This window comes from Pleurodeles waltl, chromosome 3_1, assembly GCF_031143425.1.
Source record: "Pleurodeles waltl isolate 20211129_DDA chromosome 3_1, aPleWal1.hap1.20221129, whole genome shotgun sequence".
NCBI classification, from domain to species: Eukaryota; Metazoa; Chordata; class Amphibia; order Caudata; family Salamandridae; genus Pleurodeles; species Pleurodeles waltl.
This window is the reverse complement of record NC_090440.1, coordinates 1,545,663,763-1,545,687,219: the sequence shown is the minus strand read 5'-3', so window position 1 is coordinate 1,545,687,219 and position 23,457 is coordinate 1,545,663,763. Positions and strand designations below refer to the sequence as shown.

Below are 23,457 nucleotides of genomic sequence, written 5' to 3'. Positions count from 1 at the left end.
TATGGGCGTGACCTCCTCGGCTCAGCAAAGGTGCCTCAAGGCCCTCCCCTGGGTGACGAGGAAAGCGTCACCAATTGACACTCTCCCTCGGCGCTTCAGGTCTAAGCCCTGAAGTGCCCAGGGCGAGTGTCAATCAGTGACACTTCGTCACAGAGTGGGGTGAGTTCAGCAGTCTCACTGACCCCATCCCACTCTGTGACGAGGCTGGGACTGCTGCCTTCCCTCATTGGCTGACCTAAGGTCAGCCAATGAGGGAAGGCAGCAGTCCCAACCCTCCTGGGACCTGGAGGCTGAAGGTAAGTGTGTGTGTGTGTGTGTGTGTGTGTGTGTATGTGTGTGATCTTTTAAATTGAATTATTGGTGTGCGCGTGCATGTTTGAGTGTTATGAGTGTTGTTAATGGATGTGCGTGCGTGCGTGTGTCTGTGAAAGAATGAGTCTGTGCGATCTTTTAAAATGAATGTTTGGTGCGTGCGTGCATGTTTGAATGGTATGAGTGTTGTTAATGGATGTGCGTGCGTGCGTGTGTCTGTGAAAGAATGAGTGTGCTACCTTTTAAAATGAATGTTTGGTGCGTGCATGCATGTTTGAATGGTATGAGTGTTATTAATGGATGTGCGTGCGTGTTTATGTGTGAACGAATGAGTGTGTGTGTGTGTGTGTGTGTCCCGCCCGCCCCCTCCCTCCTAAAGCTGCCGGCCGCCACTGAAATAAGGTATAGCCGAGTACTCTTGTGACTGTGCTGTGAAAACTGCACCTTTGTGCAGGCTCCTTGTTTGTCATTTTTATAAAGGGCAGTAGCCATCTTGTTTATATTCCATCATGAACGAATAAAGGAGAGCACCATGCCCTGCAGGTTAGAGCTATGGTAGCATAGGAACTGAGCTCTTGAATCCTTTCTGCTACATCTGGTAAGTCCGACCCTACCATGTACCACATATGTGCGCTGCGCAAGTGCTGCAGGAAAGACACTGAGGGCGAGCGGCAGAAGATAAAATGCTGCCATCCTGGCACTGATTGAGGAAACTCTTGCTCCCTCTCAGAATGCAGGGGTACCTTGAGTACCGAACATCCATGCACTGAAGTAGATGTGGTAGCCACATGTGATAGCCTCATCATTCAGAGTCCTTCCCCGGGACTGCTCCTTTGCTACTGAGGGCAAACCTCAAGCCAGGGGCGAACCCAGCAGATTTGTGAAATTGTGCAGTGCAGACTCTGAAATGTAGTAAAATCCTGTTCTTTTTAGACCAGACTGGAGCATGGCATCTATTTGTATTGCACTACTTCAAAGAGCTATGCAGGCATGGTTGATGATTATACATCAGGCAAACAGTCCTTTGATGAAGAAGGCAAGGGTGTCCACGAGATCCTCCCAGAGTGGGGGGAAGGTTCTTTGTACCTTTGGATGCTAATACAATGTTGTGGAAATATTTAATTTCAAAACAGTAAAAGGCGTAGTCCTTGCTAAGGATATAAAATACTGATAGCCCTGTGAAAATATGAATAAGTCTTTCTGCTGGTAAAACTGTAGCTTGGTCAGGGAAGAACGCAGCTACTGGTGGTACCAGAAATTGTTCTGTTTATCTGAAGTAGGCTTCCCTTCCATGTGAACTCATGGTTATAGGATCCCAGTGTTGTGGTTTATGGAATCGTGGCCTGCAGAAGGCAGAAATGGGGACTAAAGCGTGAAACAGTCCCCCACCATACATGCACATTGGCTGCCATCAATCCCATGCAAAGGAAATAAAATTCAATGACACTGTAAATAGTAACAATTCTTGCTTACTGTGAATAAATTATTTGTTTAAATCATCATTACAAGTTCAAGAGCATACTTTGGCACCCCCCCCCCGTGAAATTTGAAGAGCAAGATAAATGCATCAATGCAAAAAAATACCCCAACAGATATAGAAAAACTGATTAGCTATTAAAAGGGGTCACGTTCCTAACGAGTATGAACCATGGAGGAGGGATTACTTGTAAAGTTACCCCCATTGGGGTTCTCTTATAGCTCAGATTAGACATGATTGATTTGAGTGATGCACCATAAATATAAACGTGATTGAGTTGTTCTGTTCTAGCGTCGTTCTGCCGGTCAAATACTTATGCACTAAGTAAGAAACATATGGTTCCATCCAGTAGTTAAAGAATATGGTCTCAGCATTTCACTCATATCGTTTCTGTTCTTAGTAAACTTTGCATATATGACCATCTGTTTGTGAGGTAGATTAAAACACCCGGCAAAGAAAACATACATTATGACCATAATGCATGGACGAAACTATGAACATACTGATGTTTTCATGTTTTGTGGTCTCACATTAATATTGGACACATTCTTCACTAATGTTTTCAACCATAAAGATTAAAAATGTCTCATAAGGTTACAGAAAGCTGTTAGTGCTGACAACTTTTTGGTGCCACATTAAGGTAAAGTTTCGACAGTAATGCCTGAAACATGTGTACTCACTGTAAGTTTGTCCTACCTCGTAGTGAATTGATCTTTCCCTTGAAGGGGCTGTTCCTTCACTTCATTAGGTCGATCTTAGCCTTCAGTGGGTTGATCCTTGCCTTCATTTGGCCAATATATGCCACATTGGTTGTGTCATTCCCCTAAAGTGAAAATAATGTATCTGCACCAAACGATGACTTGGTCTTTGAGAGTGTCCTAACAATTTCCCTTTCCTCTTACCTTTTTTCTTCACAACTCAACAGAGCCGATGAGAGCCCCAAAAGATCTGAGCTTTGCTGAGATCCAGCCACGGCAACTGACCTTGCAGTGGGAGCCACTAGGATACAATGTGACCCGCTGCCACAGCTATAGTGTCTCTCTCTGCTACCGCTACTACCTAGGCAACCCCGGACGCAACCAAACTGTGCGGGAATGTGTCAAAATAGAACGGAGCCTGAACCGCTACACACTCAAGAACCTGCGTCCCTATCGCAATGTGCATGTCAAATTGGTACTCGCCAACCCAGAGGGACGCAAGGAGGGCAAAGAAGTGACATTCCAGACCGATGAAGATGGTAAGAACTTATTTTTTCTTAATACTGTGATTGCTGTCACATTTTTGATGTTTGGTAGCTCTGTTTATAACAGCTGATTTTGTTGCCCAGTGTAATGGTGCTCAATGTATTGACATCAGATGGGTAAGAGGTTGAAGTTTCCTTGGAGAATTCGGAACTGTGACTGAGCGCCTTTGTGGTCAATAAGGGTACCCATAGTACCATAATGTTATTGCTAGAGGAAAATCCACCTCTTGACTTTTAGATTGTCATCTGATCCCAGTGAAATTTTGAATATGTAATTTATTATAACTGCTATAATACACATGAAGAACTTTGGTGGAAACCTTTGCAAAGAATACTTTTCATAAGATACAATGGTAAGATGTTCCAGAGAGTGAACAACGTATTGTATCACTGTAATCCTGTTTAGGCGAAGGAGCTCCGCTTGATTTATAGGGGTAGAGAGATTTCACAGTGTCCCTGGCTAAATACAGCCATGTAAGTGTGTTGGACCACTGCCTGTGTTGGAGCTCTGTGGTTACAGGTGCCTCTGTGTCACTGAAGCAGGGAAAACATTTTGGAGCTCTGTCTGGCACAGGGTTACATATGTGTAAGATTATAAAAATTGCCCTAGAGATAAGTGAACCAGCCCATGTGCTTTCCCTCATATATAGATAAAGTATTCATGCAAGGCCAAAGCACCATTGATGATGTGCTCAAATTAACAATAACAGTAATATGTACTACAAAAAAGGTGGCTATGCATACAGGTTCGCACTTCCTGCATATGTATATAATGTGCTTGGGAAAACAATATAAAGGATCACATATAGTATTTCGAGGGTGCCAAACTGGTAAAACACCCAACCACCTCGGGTGCAACTAAGTTGACTGAGGAATCAATCAACATGGAGATATTGATAATAGTATACCCAGGCACACCACAAGTGCCCAAAAGAAAAGTTTTCTGTACAATGTAAATAGTCAAAGATCCAAGTAAACGTCTCTATATAGGTGAGATTTTATTCATCCAAGGCACCATGAATCCAGTGAACACAGCAAACCAGTGGACAACAGCCGACACCTGTTTCGTCTTCAAGACTTCCTCAAGGCTGCAAGATGGACATGCAATAGGAGTACAGTCAGATCAAAAGAAGTCAACAGGGAATCTGATTGTTGCTTCGACATGCCCAAGTCCGTGCACATTGACCAATCAAGTGATCAAAAATCATTCTGAGGCGAGGGAGAGGAATAAGAGAAAGAGTACATGCGTACCTCTAAGGTGTGAGGTCATAATCCCATGAAGTGGAGGGCATAACTTTATAGTGTCAAGTGTATGTATAGTAATGTGTCATTCCTGTGCTGGAAACCGCTGACCAGTGAGTTGTACATGGCTCATGGGTAATAAAGATAAGTAAAAGCGTCCTGAATAGGTAGCCCGTAAAGCCAATACATTACAGAACAACAAATAAAATGGTATCACACATGCGTTAAAACATGCAGCCTACATTCACTGAGATGTGCGGTCTGTCAAGACACCAGTGAGTTTAAATAAGGAGAAGAAATATATATGAAAAAAGGGACATACTATAGGCCCAATTCTGAATTTGGCGGGCGGCCGGCCACGCCCGCCTGGCGCCGCCCGCCTGGCGGGAACCGCCACTTGGCCGCTCCGCGGTCAAAAGACCGCGGAGGCCATTCTGGCTTTCCCGCTGGGCCGGCGGGCGACCGCCAAAAGGGCACCCGCCGGCCCAGCGGGAAAGGCCCAGCTACAAGGATGCCGGCTCCGAATGGAGCCGGCGGAGTAGCTGGGGAGCGACGGGTGCAGTGGCACCCGTCGCGATTTTCACTGTCTGCGTGGCAGACAGTGAAAATCCTGCTGGGGCCTTGTTAGGGGGCCCACGCACTGCCCATTCCATGTGGCCACAGGCATGGGCAGTGCAGGGGCCCCCAGGGGCCCCATGACACCCGTTCCCGCCAGCCTGGTTCTGGCGGTAAAAACCGCCAGAAACAGGCTGGCGGGAAGGGGGTCGGAATCCCCATGGCGGCGCTGCAAGCAGCGCCGCCATGGAGGATTCCCCCAGCCGGGGGAAATCCAGCACAAAAGCGCCGGACCCGGCTGGGCGACCGCGGCTTCATAGCCGCGGTCGGAATACAGGATGGAGCACCGCCAGCCTGTTGGCGGTGCTTCATCCGGCCTCCACCCTGGCGGTCATGGACCGCCAGGGTAGGAATGAGGCCCTATATGTTAGCAAACAATATAATATTAAAGAAATGATCCCATGTTCCCGAGTATGTCTTCCAAGGACTGGAGGATAATGAGTAAATCCAGTAAGTGAAATGGACACAGCCATGATAAGCCTAAAAAAAAACAAAGTGACCACAATAAAAATGACAAAGATATTTATTGGAATATGGTAATTCCATATATATCGGGATGGACAGGAAAAAACAATATCCAATATGTGAACTAGGGGTAAACATAAAGTAGGGTGTCCAAAGTCAAACGTCTGAATAAAAGATTTATATGATCTAAATTGTCTGTTCAAGAAGGAAATAAAAGGTCCGGTAAGCAAACCATCAGGACATATAATTGACCGTACATGAATACATCCTAGTACCACAAATATGTCCAGAAACATGCTACATAAAGCGATGTTCCGTGTGGGCCCAAAGTGTGGCGATATTACAAAGAAAGTTGGAGGCCCCAAAGTAATAAGGACAGTGTCACATAAAACTCGTACACCCATATTGTCTCGGATTGTCTAGTAAAAAAAACAAAACTGACAGAGCGTCAAGGAAACCGAGGTCACTGACGAGACATCATGGCCTAAATTTAATATGTGAATTGTCGGTAAACATAGGGTGAAAATACACTGTTAATCAAACCCCGGGAAAGAAAACGGTTATAATCAGGAACAGCATCTAGGTAATGTAAATAACATGTGGAAACACCCTAAGTCGGGTACAGTACAAGCCACGAGACAGATATGCAGATATAAGTCTTACTGTCTAAGGTTGGCGCCGCCTAGTACAAGTAAGTGTATGTGTAGATTGTACGAGCGACGCCATGTCATTCTATATAAATACAAATATCATGGAAGTAGAAAGAGGACTTCGTAAAGAGACGAGCGTGGAAGCCAGAGGCAGAAACCCCATATTATAACGTGTCTAAAAACATGCAGGGCTGTAAAGAGGCATCCTGAGAGGTCAAGATTGGCAAATGTGCAGACACCAAGGCACGTACGGCAAAAAATTACAGCAAGCTGATTCCCATATCATACCAGACACCTAAGTCAGGAGTGTAAACATAAAAACACCATGTGACAGGAAGCAAATGAGGACATATATTGGGACATATAGTTTCTGAGAATGTTTAAAATCTTAAAATGTGTAGGAGACGCTGTCACTAAGATACAACATCCCAGTTAAACAACCATACTAGAAGCGCTACAAAGGGTACAAAAACTAAAAGTGGGCACAAAGGTGCATCTGTATAAAACATATATACATAAAAGCACAGAACAGTGTAAGAGGGTAATGCGACCAAAACCACAGGTACGGTAAACTTGCGAAATGTGACAGATACAGAAAAGTTGTAGGCAAGCTAACAAACTCGTACCTGAGGTAATATTGCTGTGAAATACCACAAAGTCGATATATGACAGGTCTTTTTCTTGGTACAAATGTCTCATAGGCATAGGAAAGTGGGGAAAAAAGAGGCTTATGTGCTAAAGCCATACAATATTTATGTCTGGTAAAATACACAAATATACACAGCTGGAAATGAAGAGATATGTAATAAACACATGCATTGCTGCAGTCTACAGTAAACATACTTCATAGGAAGACATGTAAGTCTTTCTCGATGTTAAGCCCCTCTTCGACAACTCTGAGTTTAAGCATCCATTTACTCTCCATACATCTTAACATTAAGGTCCTGTCTCCTCCTCGTGGACAGGAACCTATTGTGTCAATGCCATGAGCAGTGATCCCCAGAACTTTCCTTTGCCGTGAGCAGTGATCCCCAGAACTTCCCTTTGGCCATGTATTGAATTGTAATGTGTTACAAAAGAATAATCTGTGTTATTGTGTCTAATGGCCCTAATGTGCTCCTGGATTCTTTCTTTGAAAGGCCTGATGGTACTACCCACATAGATATGTTCACAAACACATATTAGACAATACACTACATATCTGGTATTACAGTTCATAAATATAGAGATCTTGTGATATACCTTAGTATTATATTGAAAGGTGACAATTTTATCTTTGGTATAACAACAAATATTACAATGCCCACATTTGTGGAAACTACAGGGTGGTTTGGGTAACCATCTTTCATTAGTTACAGGTGGGAAAAAGCTGCGGCATGAAAGGTTTCGTAATGTACTACCCCTACTGTGTGTGATGCTCGGTCTGGTAGTAATCCCGTTTTTCAGTGTGTGATTGGCTAGTAAAAAAGGCCAATGTTTGAGAAGAATCTTATAGATCTGAGGACTGAGAGTATGTAGGGAGTAATGAGAAACAGACTGTTGTGTTCCTTGTGTTTACCTTTAATGGGGGCAGTGAGGAGAGTCTCCCGTTTTATTTTTCTAATTCTGTTGCTGGTATCCCTTAAGAGGCCTTTAAGATAGCCATGTATGAGAAAGCGTTGTTTCATCATTTATAATTCACTAAAGAAGTTGCCATCATGATTGCAATTACGTCTAGTTCTTGTGGCTTCTCCATAGGGGATAGCTCTGCTTTGAGATTGAGTTTGAGAACTGCTGGCGTGTAATACTGAAATGCAAGTTGTCGTTTTATGTACATTTTGGAACATATTCTATGGTTACTAATGTACAGGGTAATGTACAGGAAGTCAACTCTAGAGTCACTATGTTGACTAGAAAAACTGATATTAAAGTCATTATTGTTCAAGTGTTCAATAAAAAGACATAAGGAATTGTAACAATAATAAGGCTAGTGCGACGTTCTGTTTGACTGACTTGTTCATTTGCAGGGAGTGGGGGTGGGCAAATTAATTGTTTTGGGACCTTCACAGCTATAGCAGAAGGTCTCCCGTCAGTTGATCAACTGAACACTCCTTCCCAAATTGGTAAATTATTGCCACATTTGTAGAGCACCATGCAGACCTAAGATTGAACACTTTAAGAGTCAGGCTCTTACCACAGGGGCATTTCTAGAGGTTCTCTAGTGAGGGATCAAGCAGGAAAGTGGATTCGATCTTCCGCCTGTCATAGACCGGGTTTTGTGTGTTGGTGACTTCACAACCCTATTGGCTCCGCTGAGCCATGGTGTCACTCAGTGGTCACCTTTTGTTTCCATATTTTTCAAATATACTTTGCATCTCATCATTCACTGTTGCAGCCAATGGGTGTTGGCTTCCATAATAAGCTGATGACCCATAATTGGTCTTTCGCCGACCAAAAGGCCTTGCTAAAGATCTCAAGATTGAGGAGAAAGTGTTCTTTGTAACTAAGGCCTAGATGTTTAGGAAATGGTTCATTCTGAAAGAATTGAAGCTAGATTTCTTGATCATGGGACAAGAATACCCTTAAAGAATGTAAATTCTATAGGTCTTCAATTTAAGAGTGGGTAATGTAGTTCCTAGGTCCATTTATAAGACCTTTGGAGTATTCTTCAGTTCCCAAATGACTGTGCAGCAAAGTAAATTTGATCATTTCTTCATCAGATTACTGCTTGAAATATCTGAGAAGAGCCTGTTGATTACTGAATGAACAAAATAGATCAAATATTGCTAGATTTCAACCTATTGATAGAAGGCATAACAAACTAATGTTCTCAATTTAAGAGTATTACTTAATTCAGCGATTTGGCCACTAACACATTTATCTGAAAGGATGTAAAGAAGGCTAACCATAAATAGAATACACTGACTAGCCGCACAAGTAAGAGTTAATTCACACCATTGCCCCTGGCACCTCAAAGAGTGTGCCACCAGGCTCATGATTTCAAGGAAACCAGATAAAGAATTGCCTTTTCTTTGGCTGTTAAGGTCCTTGGATAATAATATCCTGGTTCGGTTAAGTTGAAAAGAGTTTCAGCAGGTGGTCGAACTTATCCATCCAGGTTCATGCACTGTGTATCACCTTGTTACTAAATCTGAGATGTATTTATTTGCCTCTTTTAGTGTCCTAACACCTATTTGTACTGAAAGATGGTGGCCTGACTCTCACAGCTCGAATGCCAGACCCTCAAATTTGTTGAATTCTTTACAAATGTGATGGTGATAAACATTGTGCCCAAAGATGAGAAAACCTTCCCTGGAAGGTGCGCAGACAGGTGGTCACTTGTTGGCTTATAGGTGGTCTGTAGCCATTTTGCAACTGTAATGTGCCCTCACTTGTCAGCCTCTCTGAGTAGTCCTACTTTGCTTTTTTGTTGCTCCTCAGAAGTGCAGGACATCCAGTGCCCAAGACAATAGATCAGTTTGCTAGCACTGGTTTTTCACGATGTGCATCCATGAGTTTCCACCTATAGATCAATTCTGATCAACTTTCTAGCAAGCACAGTTGAGTGTGAACAGTACTCTACAAATAAACTGGCACCGCTGATACAGGCATGGTGAGAAAGGCTCTGGTGAGATCAGGTGCTGCGCTTCATTGCCACTACAACCCAAGGTAAACATGTGTAGTGCAACCATATAACTTTTATTTGTTTATTTTGTTGAGAGCATTTATACACTAGTGCTGCCGTTCAATATGAGGTAGCAGTCGCGGCTCGCCTAGGTTACAGGGGGGAGGGTGGCACGGGGAAGGGAATATTAATAAAATCAAAAATATAAATTAAAAAAAAAACTTTCCTCCACTCCGCGCCACCGCATCTCTGTCTCCTCAACAGGGAGGCACAGGCTCCCAGCTTGTCTTGCGGCTAATACTGACGCTGCTCAGAGCAGCGTTAGGATTGACTGGGAGCACCCAGTCAGAGCCCTCCCAGGCAGACTGGGAGCCTGTGCCTGCTCTCTCCAGCCCAGTGTGCATGTGTGTTTGGCCAGCCTGAGATGGCCGGCCAATCATACTTGCGCACTGAGGGAAGTGCTCTGTGCACTCCCCTCAATGGCTGTCATCCCCAATGCCCCACCCCTTTTACTACAAAGCAATAATAAACATGGTTTATTATCGTTTTGAAGTAAAGGGTTTGCAGCTGCTGCTGCTGGCGGGGGCACGCTTCTCCACCATAGCAGAGGAGCCGCCACTGTGAGGTAGAGTACTTGGCGCAGAGTACTGGTAGTATGAGCCAGTGTTGTGTGGTTGTAGAGTGCGGACAGGTTGACAGACAGTGGGTACAGGAATAAAATATCCGGTCTCACTAGGAGCGATGCAGAAGAGTAGTAATTTGGCTGCTGTCTGGAACATGAACAAGAGGTCGAATTGTAGGCCTGGGTTTTGAGAGTGCAGTTATCAAGCAGATCTCTTGCTTACAAAATTCTTAGAATGGGCTTAGGTCCGTCCCTTTCAACCTTTGGCTTTCTTAAACCAGTTTGAGACTTTGTCAATCACCTCCTGGCACAATCCAGTGGAGCATTCATCTCTCACCTAATGCTATTGGCTGTTTGGGTATATCCTTAGGCCTCCTCACCAGTGCGTGCATTTTAGTTGCATGACTGACTGCTTTACAAAATAGGAATTTTAAAAAAGGACTGCTTGTCAGCCTTTAATGCACCTACGCTGCTTGTGTTAGCGCATTAAACCTAAACTCTTGGCTTTGCCAAAGCCTGTTAATTTTAGCTTTTTTCAGAAGCCTTACAGGACCTTAGATGTAGGTTTTTTGTTTATTCATCCTGTTTGTGCCAGGTGAAGAAGCTTGTCTTATGTTTTGTTTAATCATGCCTTCTGTGTAGATAGCTCTGCATAACTGAGTTTCTATTCAAGGCAGTCCAGTTTTTGCAGGTGTTTTCACTTCCCCTGTCAGAATTTCAAAAGCATTGCCCTGTTGCAAAATCTTCAGATTTTTTCTGTTGCAAAATCTTCACATTTCCCTAGAGGGCACCCTGCTTATATAACGCCTGCGTTGCACCTAAATGCAGAGATTGCAAGTTGTTCCCCATGAACGGGGCGTCACGCGGACCCTGTATACCTGGTCCACTTCCATGTGTTTTTTACCCTTCTGGGGGAAACAGTGTGCCTTAATCAGCATCCAATAACCACATGTTTGAGGCAAGTGGTAAATTTGTTGGGGTCCTTTTCTTCACGGTAGTGGTGCAAGAGTGTGGAATGGCGCAAGTGCAGAGCTGGTATATTTTCATCTGGATGGAGTCTTTTCTGCTCCCCTCGTACTACTGCTGCATGTGGACCTGATGTCTTCGAATATTTGGGGAGCTAATAAACTCCCACCCAAAGACATCCGCAGACTAAGAAGGGCCTACAGCACTATCCTGAGTGGGTTTGATACCTCTCCATATCCCTTGTAATCAGGCCCTGAACGGCACTGGCTTTTGCTCTGCTTAGAGATGTGCTGTATACCTTAGTAATCACTAAAGGTGTGGGGTAGTAGGAACTGAGGGTAGGACTGGGTCGGTATTCCCTCAGTGAACGGTGTTAGTTAAGTCGCTTTATCTTCTGAAGCGGGGAAGTCATGGTTGGAAAATGTCCAAGCAAGGGGGTGCTGTATTGTGCCACAGGTGGAGGGGGGAGTTCCCTTACGGACTAGGTGGTCTCACACACATAAGTGTCTTGCTTCATCATTTGACCACCTAGCCCCACCCAAGTAAGATGATACTACTTGGGCGGACTCAACCTCTTGGTTAAAAGAACCAGAGGGAGTGCTGAAATTAGACTGACTGGATAATTACTGAGATCCAGATGGGGTGAAAAATAAAATTACCAAGCAAGTCACCAATTGCCACTGCTAGTTTTAATGGGGGTGCATGCTGGTAAGGCTAAGAACAGGGGGGGAGAGGCTCATTAGAGGATAATGTCTCTTGGAGTCTAAAAAGAAATACGTATGACCAACATGTTTCTGCCCTCACAAAGTGCTGGTAGGTCAGGGGCATTCGTCAGGGTCGGAGCACACGCAATAAGTGGGGTGCTTAAAGTGAAAAATGTATGGCCTACCTGAACAAGTAGTTCACGGTGGGGTAGGTCTATAATAGCTAATAGATAAACCAAAAATTATTAGGAGTGAAAAAGTGGCAAACCACTGCACACAACACAGCAATAGGTGATAGTGTTTGGAAAAAAAACACTCACACACACATGCAAACGTAACTTACCCCGGAGGTGGGGGCGATTTGCCTCTGGTCTGGCTAGTGCCGGGGGGGGGGGGTTTCCCTTGTAGTCACACTCTGAGGAGATTAAGGGTTTAACGTAGGGGAAAGGAAAGAAAAGCAACAAAAAGAAACAAAAAGAAACAAAAAGAAAAAGAGCGAAGACACACAGAGAGAGACACATAGAGCAACAAGGAAAACAGGAGGAAAAGGGAGTGGGACAGAAAAGAAGAAGAGTAGGAGAACCAAGATAGGGACAAGAGAAAGAGAAAAAGGCAAGGGAGTAAAGGAATGGAGAAACAAGAAAAAATAGGAGAGAGCCAGTGGGGAAGAAAATGGGGGAAGGAAAAGCAAAACGGAAGAGGGGAGGAGCGGAGAGGGACAAAAGAAAAGAAAGCCAAGCTTGAGAGAAGTACAGAAAGAAAGAAAAAGGGGGACCACGCTTGAGAAGAGAAAAGGAAAGGAAGAAGATATAAGATGAAAAAGGGTGGGGAGAGGGGGAGAAGGAGGAACCAAAGGGGTGAAAGCCAAGCCAGGGGGGAACTAAAAGCTACAAGAGAGAGGGACAGCAGGTCACAGAGAGAAAGAGATCCATAGGGCAAAGGGGGCCCAGACTTACCACTCCAAAGGGAATACCATGGGGGGTACCTACATGCCGGAGCCAGGCCGCTCTGGTACTGACTGGAGGGCTGGCCTGGTACTTATGGTGGACGGTGGCCAATCGGTACGAGGCTGGGGGCGGTAGCCGAACACGATCAGAAAAGTGAATCAGGTGTGCCTAGCGTCATTATACGGTAGGCGTGCTGACTCGTGGAAGGTTTTCAGGCCTGCCCATATCCTGGCCGCGCCCTCTGAGGGGGTTGCGCCAGATCGGGGACCGAGCAAGGCCCTAATAGGCCCGGTGAGGCGCGACCATCCGCGGGACCCATGGGGATTAGAGTCCCGCGGGGTGGGCCGTGCCTAGACGTTGCGTGGTTGTGAAAGGTGCTTCCTCCACAGTGCAGCTGGTGCGCGTGGGGGAGCGTCCTACGATGACGCGTCGCGGCTACCGCGGCGCATCACTAAAGACCACAGGACTCTGGAAATTGGAGTCCCGTGGAGAGCGCCCGGTCATCCGAGGAGGATGACCAGGTGGAAAAGATACATAATAAGGGGGGAGGAGGAGGGGAGGCAAGGGGGAAAGGGGAAGGGGGAAACAAGAAAAAAAGAAAAAGAAAAAAATGAAGAAGAAGGAGGCGGACAGAATGCTAAAGCGTTGAAGAGAACGGGGAAAAGAACGGGGGAAAGGGGAAAAGAACAGGGAAAATACGAGAAATGAGAAAAGAGGGGGGGGAGATGAGGATGGGGATGATGAGGAAAAAGAAAAAGAAAAAGGGGAAAGAGGGGTATTGGGCCACGGGGGGGCGAGGGAAAGATAGGGAAAAAAGGATATATCTAGAAGCAAGGATAGAAAAAAGAAAAGAGGCGGGGGTGTATGGGGGGGGAGGAGAGGAAGGAAAAAACAGAGGGGCAAACAGTAAGAACGGGGGAAGAGAGAAGAAAACTGGAGAGATGAGAGAGACATACTAGAAGGGGACCAGAAAAGGTGTAAGGGGGGGGGAGAGAGATTGAAGACGGGGAATGCAACAATAGCTTTTCTATCAGGGGAGTTAGGGAAACTACTCAGGTAAGCAGGGATGCTGCGCTGAGTCAAGGACAAAAAGGATGCTAGGTCGTGATTACCATAATAGGGCATTTCAGGGCACATGGAATAAGGGATCGTCAAGGAAGTTATCTGATGCAGGTTAAGTGCTTGGTGGGGATTGTACGGGGTCTCTCATTGCAGGGAGAAAACCATATTGGTGTCGGGTCGTCAGCCTAAGGCTGACCATTGAATGTTGTCATTCAATCCTATAGTATCCGTTCGCAGTCTCCATATCCATCTCTGTTCGTATAGTAGGAGTTTCTGTTTGGCATTGGTTGTTGTAGGTTTTAGTTGGTCCAATACCACCCACGCATGTGATCGGGATGGTGATTATTAGAGATGTAGTGCTCTGTGAGTCTCGTGGCATCTCTTTTGCAGCGGATGGTGCTCCTGTGTTCGCAGATACGTGTGCCCACTCTTCTTGTCGTCATCCCAATGTACCTTTTATCACAGGGGCATGTGATCATGTACACCACATTTTTGCTGTTGCAGTTCGTTAATTGTCTGAGTTCCCAGGGGAAGTGTCCTTTGGGGGGAGGAAGATCCCAGAGGGTCTTTTGTCTGCTTGTGGCGGGGCTTACCCATGGGCGGGTATGTACGATCATATCCTGGATGCTTTTTGCCTTTCTGTAGGCATTCATTGGGACCTGAAAGGGAAGGCCCCACGGAGGTGAGGATTTTCCAGTCTTCGTTTATAATTTTTTGATCATATTGGACGCTGGGTTGAAAGTGGTCACACAGATCAATGGGTCTCCCTTATTGGTTCTGCTACTAGAATGCAGGAGCGTATCCCTAGGGCTCACGCGGGCACGTTTGTCGGCTCTCCTCAATAGGTGATCCGGGTATCCTCTTGCTTGAAGTTTGTCGGTGAGTTGTTGTGCATGTTTTTTGTAGTCCGTTAATTCGGTACAGTTCTGCCAAAGGCGGAGAAACTGGCCCACTGGGAGGTTTTCCCTAAGAGAGCGTGGATGGAAGCTCTGAAACTGAAGGAGAGTGTTTCGTTCAGTGGGTTTGTAATATACCTCTGTTACAAGGGAGCCATTCCTTTCAGTTATTAGTAGGTCAAGAAAGGAGACCGCCGGGTCACTCAGCGTGGCTGTGAATCTCAAGAAGGGATTCAAGGTGTTCAAACCAGTGATAAAGGTGGTTGCTTCTTCCCTTGTGCCTCTCCAGATGATCAGGATATCATTGATGTATCTTTTCCATAACCTGATATGGTTGGCATATGGGTTCTCTTCAGTGAGGACCATTTCTTTCTCGAAGTGGTCCACATACAGGCATGCCAGGCTCGGTGCGAAGGTACTCCCCATGGAGGTACCCTGGATCTGTAGGAAAAAGTTTTTATCGAACTCAAAGAAATTTCTGGTAAGAGCCAGATGGGCCAGGTCCAGAATAAATTCTTGAGGGGTGATGTAGTTCCAGACACCCCTGTTTAATAGGTCATTGACCACTTCTAACTTTGCCTCCTGTGGAATATTGGTATATAGTGATTCCACATCCAGGGTCATGAGATGTTCTTTTTCTTTGTCAAATTCAAGGGTGTTTAGTAGCGCGAGCACATCTGTCGTGTCTTTGAGGTATGTGGGAATTTGTTTCACGAATGGTTGAAGGAACCAGTCGCAGAATTGGGACAATGGTTCCAGGATAGAGCCAATCCCGGAGACTATTGGTCTTCCCGGGGGTGGATGCTTATTCTTATGGATTTTGGGCAGAATATAGAAGTACGGGTTTTTTTGGGTCGGGTTGAGTGAGGAACGAGGCCTCATGTTTGGTGATCCAACCGTTATTCGTGCCCTTATCAATCAGGAAGGTGATCTCTTCCCTGACCTCTTCTGTTGGGTCCCTTGATAGTCTCTTATAGTGATGGTAATTGTTTAATAGGCGTAAGCATTCAGCATTGTACATCGCCGTGGGCATTATCACTATAGCCCTGCCTTTGTCGGCAGGTTTGATAGTGATGGAGGAGTCATTGCTAAGATTGTGGAGGGCTGTGAGTTCTTCGGTGCTGATGTTGTGGAAGATCTTCCCCCGGTGTATTCTGTAGATCGTCGATTCTCCTGCTCACTGATTTTTCAAATGCCAATTCTTCGGGTGGCATTAGGTGGGTGGTGGGGGTGAACTTAGATTTGGGACATAGCCCAGTGTTCTTTTCTCATTCAGTGTTGGGTTCAGGGTTCTGGAGAAAGAAGGTTCTCAGCCTGATCTTACGAAAGAACTCTGCTAATTCAATCCTTAGTTTAAAGACGTCAAGTTTTGGGGTGGGGACTATCAGATGCCCTGGTGATCCAAATTAAAGTGGCAGAAAGTAACCTTAAAACTGGACTTACAGCCGCGGCATTCAAAAAGAAACTAGAGGAAACAAATAAGACATCCCGAAACTTGACGTCTTTAAACTAAGGATTGAATTAGCAGAGTTCTTTTGTAAGATCAGGCTGAGAACCTTCTTTCTCCAGAACCCCGAACCCAACACTGAACGAGAAAAGAACACTGGGCTACGTCCCAAATCTAAGTTCACTCCCACCTAATGCCACCCGAAGTATTGGCATTTGAAAAATCAGTGAGCAGGAGAATCGACGATCTACAGAATACACAGAGGGAGATCTTCCACAACATCAGCACCGAAGAACTCACAGCCCTCCACAATCTTAGCAATGACTCCTCCATCACCATCAAACCTGCCGACAAAGGCGGGGCTATAGTGATAATGCCCACGGCGATGTACAATGCTGAATGCTTACGCCTATTAAACAATGACCATCACTATAAGAGACTATCAAGGGACCCAACAGAAGAGGTCAGGGAAGAGATCACCTTCCTGATTGATAAGGGCACGAATAACGGTTGGATCACCAAACATGAGGCCTCCTTCCTCACTCAACCCAACCCAAAAACCCCGTACTTCTATATTCTGCCCAAAATCCATAAGAATAAGCATCCACCCCCGGGAAGACCAATAGTCTCCGGGATTGGCTCTATCCTGGAACCATTGTCCCAATTCTGCAACTGGTTCCTTCAACCATTCATGAAACAAATTCCCACATACCTCAAAGACACGACAGATGTGCTCGCGCTACTAAACACCCTTGAATTTGACAAAGAAAAAGAACATCTCATGACCCTGGATGTGGAATCACTATATACCAATATTCCACAGGAGGCAACCTTAGAAGTGGTCAATGACCTATTAAACAGGGGTGTCTGGAACTACATCACCCCTCCAGAATTTATTCTGGACCTAGCCCATCTGGCTCTTACCAGAAATTTCTTTGAGTTCGATAAAAACTTTTTCCTACAGATCCAGGGTACCTCCATGGGGAGTACCTTCGCACCGAGCCTGGCATGCCTGTATGTGGACCACTTCGAGAAAGAAATGGTCCTCACTGAAGAGAACCCATATGCCAACCATATCAGGTTATGGAAAAGATACATCGATGATATCCTGATCATCTGGAGAGGCACAAGGGAAGAAGCAACCACCTTTATCACTTAGTTGAACACCTTGAATCCCTTCTTGAGATTCACAGCCACGCTGGGTGACCTGGTGGTCTCCTTTCTTGACCTACTAATAACTGAAAGGAATGGCTCCCTTGTAACAGAGGTATATTACAAACCCACTGACCGAAACACTCTCCTTCAGTTTCAGAGCTTCCATCCACGCTCTCTTAGGGAAAAATTCCCAGTGGGCCAGTTTCTCCGCCTTCGGCAGAACTGTACCGAACTAACGGACTACAAAAAACATGCACAACAACTCACCGACAAACTTCGATCAAGAGGATACCCGAATCACCTATTGAGGAGAGCCGACAAACATGCCCGCGTGAGCCCTAGGGAGACGCTCCTGCATTCTAGTAGCAGAACCAATAAGGGAGACCCATTGATCTGTGTGACCACTTTCAACCCAGCGTCCAATATGATCAAAAAAATAATACACAAAGACTGGAAAATCCTCACCTCCGGGGATCTTCCCTTTCAGGTCCCAATGAATGCCTACAGAAAGGCAAAAAGCATCCGGGATATGATCGTACATACCCGCCCACGGGTAAGCCCCGCCACAAGCAGACAAAAGACCCTCTGGGATCTTCCTCCCCCCAAAGGACACTTCCCATGCGGTAGCTGTAGTGTTTGCGCCTTTACCAAAAAAAAACTCACACTAGACTTGGGATTACGAACACCCTGGGAACTCCGACAATTAACGAACTGCAACAGCAAAAATGTGGTGTACATGATCACATGCCCCTGTGATAAAAGGTACATTGGGATGACGACAAGAAGAGTGGGCACACGTATCTGCGAGCATAGGAGCACCATCCGCTGCAAAAGAGATGCCACGAGACTCACAGAGCACTACATCTCTAATAATCACCATCCCGATCACATGAAGTGGGTGGTATTGGACCAACTAAAACCTACAACAACCAATGCCAAACAGAAACTCCTACTATACGAACAGAGATGGATATGGAGACTACGAACGGATACTATAGGATTGAATGACAACATTCAATGGTCAGCCTTAGGCTGACGACCAGACACCAATATGGTTTCCTCCCTGCAATGAGAGAGCCCCGTACAATCCCCACCAAGCACTTAACCTGCATCAGATAACTTCCTTGACGATCCCTTATTCCATGTGCCCTGAAATGCCCTATTATGGTAATCACGACCTAGCATCCTTTTTGTCCTTGACTCAGCGCAGCATCCCTGCTTACCTGAGTAGTTTCCCTAACTCCCCTGTTAGAAAAGCTGTTGTTGCATTCCCCGTCTTCAATCTCTCTTCCCCCCCTCTTACACCTTTTCTGTTCCCCTTCTAGTATGTCTCTCTCATCTCTCCAGTTTTCTTCTCTCTTCCCCCGTTCTTACTGTTTGCCCCTCTGTTTTTTCCTTCCTCTCCCCCCCATACACCCCGCCTCTTTTCTTTTTTCTATCCTTGCTTCTAGATATATCCTTTTTTCCCTATCTTTCCCTCGCCCCCCCGCGGCCCAATACCCCTCTTTCCCCTTTTTCTTTTTCTTTTTCCTCATTAACCCCATCCTCATCTCCCCCCCCCTCTTTTCTCATTTCTCGTGTTTTCCCTGTTCTTTTCCCCTTTCCCCCGTTCTTTTTCCCGTTCTCTTCCCCCTTTACCATTCTGTCCGCGTCCTTCTTCTTCCTTTTTTTCTTTTTCTTTTTTTCTTGTTTCCCCCTTCCCCTTTCCCCCTTCCCCTTTCCCCCTTCCCTCCCCTCCTCCTCCCCCCTTATTATGTATCTTTTCCACCTGGTCATCCTCCTCGGATGACCGGGCGCTCTCCACTGGACTCCAATTCCCAGAGTCCCCTGGTCTTTAGTGAGGTGCCGCGCTAGCCGCGACGCGTCATCGTAGGACGCTCCCCCACGCGCACCAGCTGCACCGTGGAGGAAGCACCTTTCACAACCACGCAACGTCTAGGCACGGCCCACCCCGCGGGACTCCAATCCCCATGGGTCCCACGGATGGTCGCGCCTCACCGGGCCTATTAGGGCCTTGCTCGGTCCCCGATCCAGCGCAACCCCCTCAGAGGGCGCGGCCAGGATATGGGCGGGCCTGAAAACCTTCCACGAGTCGGTACGCCTACCGTATAATGACGCTAGGCACACCTGATTCACTTTTCTGATGGGGTTTGGCTACCGCCCCCAGCCTCGTACCGATTGGCCACCGTCCACCATAAGTACCAGGCCAGCCCTCCAGTCAGTACCAGAGCGGCCTGGCTCCGGCATGTAGGTACCCCCCATGGTATTCCCTTTGGAGTGGTAAGTCTGGGTCCCCTTTGCCCTATGGATCTCTTTCTCTCTGTGACCTGCTGTCCCTCTCTCTTGTAGCTTTTAGTTCCCCCCTGGCTTGGCTTTCACCCCTTTGGTTCCTCCTTCTCCTCTTCTCCCCCTCTCCCCACCCTTTTTCATCTTATATCTTCTTCCTTTCCTTTTCTCTTCTCAAGCGTGGTCCCCCTTTTTCTTTCTTTCTGTACTTCTCTCAAGCTTGGCTTTCTTTTCTTTTGTCCCTCTCCGCTCCTCCCCTCTTCCGTTTTGCTTTTCCTTCCCCCATTTTCTTCCCCCCCTGGCTCTCTCCTATTTTTAATTGTTTCTCCATTCCTTTACTCCCTTGCCTTTTTCTCTTTCTCTTGTCCCTATCTTGGTTCTCCTGCTCTTCTTCTTTTCTGTCCCACTCCCTTTTCCTCCTGTTTTCCTTGGTGCTCTATGTGTCTCTCTCTGTGTGTCTTCGCTCTTTTTCTTTTTGTTGCTTTTCTTTCCTTTCCCCTACGTTAAACCCTTAATCTCCTCAGAGTATGACTACAAGGGAACCCCCCCCCCGGCACTAGCCAGACCAGAGGCAAATCGCCCCCACCTCCGGGGTAAGTCACGTTTGCATGTGTGTGTGTGTTTTTTTTCCATACACTATCACCTATTGCTGTGTTGTGTGCAGTGGTTTGCCACTTTTTCACTCTTAATAATTTGTGGTTTATCTATTAGCTATTATAGACCTACCCCACCATGAACTACTTGTTCAGGTAGGCCATACATTCTTCACTTTGAGCACCCCACTTATTGCGTGTGCTCCGACCCTGACGAATGCCCCTGACCTACCAGCACTTTGTGAGGGCAGAAACATGTTGGTCATGTTGGTCTAATGAGCCCCCCCCCCCATTCTTAGCCTTACCAGCATGCACCCCCATTAAAACTAGCAGTGGCAATTGGTGACTTGCTTGGTAATTTTATTTTTCACCCCATCTGGATCTCAGTAATTATCCAGTCAGTCTAATTTCAGCACTCCCTCTGGTTCTTTTAACCAAGAGGTTGAGTCCGCCCAAGTAGTATCATCTTACTTGGGTGGGGCTAGGTGGTCAAATGATGAAGCAAGACACTATTATGTGTGTGAGACAACCTAGTCCGTAAGGGAACTGCCCCCTCCACCTGTAGCACAATACAGCACCCCCTTGCTTGGACATTTTCCAACCATGACTTCCCCGCTTCAGAAGCTAAAGGGACTTAACTAACACCGTTCACTGAGGGAATACCGACCCAGTCCTACCCTCAGTTCCTACTACCCCACACCTTTAGTGATTATATAGGTTCCTGTGGGAGGTGGTGTGGGTTAGCAACACTCCCAGTGCTCTCCTTTTGTGTGTTATCTCTACTGTATACCTCAGTTTCACCAAATAATGTGACTGCACTTGGGTTTATATCACTATCTATCCAGTTACATAGCTCAGCACTTTCAATATCTGCTGCAATGATTTGTATGTAACCTGCAGATTGCAGATATGATTCTGGACAGCTGGGTAACAATGAAGTTTGTTCTGATAGGCCTACTGTGATCATTCCTACGCCATAGGCTAGCTCATACGGGATATGGCATTCTTGTGCTCAGTGTAGTGCACTCGGCATCATGAATGCATTAGATCTGGCTTTTATGAGTTAATTCTAAAGGACTATGCAGGATAACACCCGTTACCGATGGCTATGGTGGGTTAGGACTTAATTTGACATATTGTGCACCGTGACACCAATCAGAAAGGGCTTTTCATGGTCTCAAGATAATAAATTGTATTTTTCATCATTGGTGGTTCTCGTGGACTCCACAGGCTCTCAACACAGTGACAGTTGTGGGATGTGTAATTTTAGGACTTGGTGAGATGCACTGCTCAACATGGCACTTGTCACTGTTGGTGTGAATGGGCTCAGGAGCCTCCATCACAGGGGTCACCAGTGGGTTAGTTGTGATGCCCAGTGTGGTGTTACACCCATCAATGATGTCTTGTGTGGCTTCATTATGGTGTGTTGAGCTCCACAAAATGGCAGTAGGATATTTTTTCCGAGTTACGCAGTCTACATCATGGAACCAATCAGATGTGTCTCCTCATTTTGACCTTGTACAGGCTGACACTTGTGAGATATGTCAATTGTGGGCTGTCTGTGTTTCACTGAAGCTTGGCACCACTGCACCAGCCCTTCTATAAGCTTTTGTGGGTCTCGGAGCAAAAGCTTTTTGCGAGCCCCTCTTTGGGTTGTAACGGGAGGAGCGCCTCCGAATTCGAATGTTCACTCGGAAAATGAAAAACACAGTATTTAGCACCACTACGTTGCGTGGCTGTGTTAGCTGATCGTGAAGGAGTTGGTTAGGCCACCTTTTTAGGTGGAGCCCACAAGCGCTTTGACATGTTGTAAGTATTGTGAGATTTTACCACGCCCATCTCACGGCCATCACTTTCATTCCTTTCTGGGCTTCCCTTTCAAAAACCACTTGATATCATTGGTAAATGCTTTACGTTTGTCTCGCCTTGAGGCTGTTTTTGTCACTGCTTGCAGACTGCCCGTTACAAGGATTATTACACGATTGCTGATATACTTCAGTGAGGGCGAACAATTGTTTTGTCTCTCACCTTTGTGCTGCAAAGTGGCCATAGCACTCACACCACGAAAGGCACAGCAGCATCAACTCAATCTTTAGTATTGGAGTACTGGTCACATTGTTCACAGTTACCGAATAGGTAATTTCTTGTGGCTTTCTCCTTATTACACTTGAAATTGGTAAATGCTTTACGGTAAAACAGAAATCCTCAAAACGAAAGCGGCTCTCCCGAATACTACAATATTCACTGCACTCTGGAAACTCAATGCATAATACTTTGTTTACAAAACATTTTTGCTCATAACTCAGGCTGCGGTGGTCCTAGGACAATGGGACCATCACCAAAACTTTTACAACAACGTGCTAGTTCTGTTTACATCCTCTTTTGGTTAGTGAGGACCCCAAAATAATAACCCCACTCACCATTCAGTGTCTATTTAATCTCTCTCATGGCTGGAACTTTTGTTTTCCAGCTGGGAATAGCTTGTGTTTTAAGGGTCTTTTTTAATAATATCATTGCAATAGGTCTGTTACTTCTGAAAATATGTAATGCGCTATGCTCTCAAGGGCTAACTATATGGTCACACTGCATTATTTATTTCCATTTTCTTTTTGTGTAGCTATTCCCTCTAGGGACTAACTAGTTACATGGCAATTTTTTTTTTACAAATGCTGTTTTCGTTGTGGTGTCCTCTATGGGCTGTTCTAAGCATTACAGTCATATCAACATATTAAAATATTTATTGCATGGAAACTTGTCCCATAATGCTTTGCAGTGCATTACTTTTACAAAACATTTTTGCTCATAACATCCTTTGGAGGCCCTAGGGCAAAGGGACCCCCTTCGAAACAATGACCAAAATGTGCTCCTTCTGTCTACATCATCCCTGGGCCCCCACGCTATATTAGTGGGGACTCCAAAATAATAAGCCCTACCACCATGCATTATCTTTTTAATTTCTCTCATGGCAGGAATGTTTGTTTTACGGCTGGGAGAAGTTATGTTTTATGGGTCTTATTTGTAATATCATTGCAATAGTCCTGCTAGCTTTGAAAATGTGGTGATTATTCTTTCAAAGGGCTGATTGTTACATGACCATGTTTCTTCCAAATGCTGTTTTTATTGCGGTGTCCTCCAAGGGTTGTTCTGAGTATTGCAGTCAACATACTATAA

General features: G+C 45.6%; 1 protein-coding gene across 3 annotated transcripts in view; it reads left to right on the top strand.

Moving 5' to 3' along the window:
- PTPRU (protein tyrosine phosphatase receptor type U) overlaps positions 1-23,457 on the top strand; it is a 765,217-nt gene that overhangs the window by 410,207 nt on the left and 331,553 nt on the right. For all 3 annotated transcript variants that reach the window (XM_069225125.1, XM_069225127.1, XM_069225126.1), the window contains exon 8: positions 2,715-3,026. In XM_069225125.1, coding sequence (XP_069081226.1) covers positions 2,715-3,026 — 312 coding nt within the window. The remainder of the gene's footprint in view (positions 1-2,714; positions 3,027-23,457) is intronic.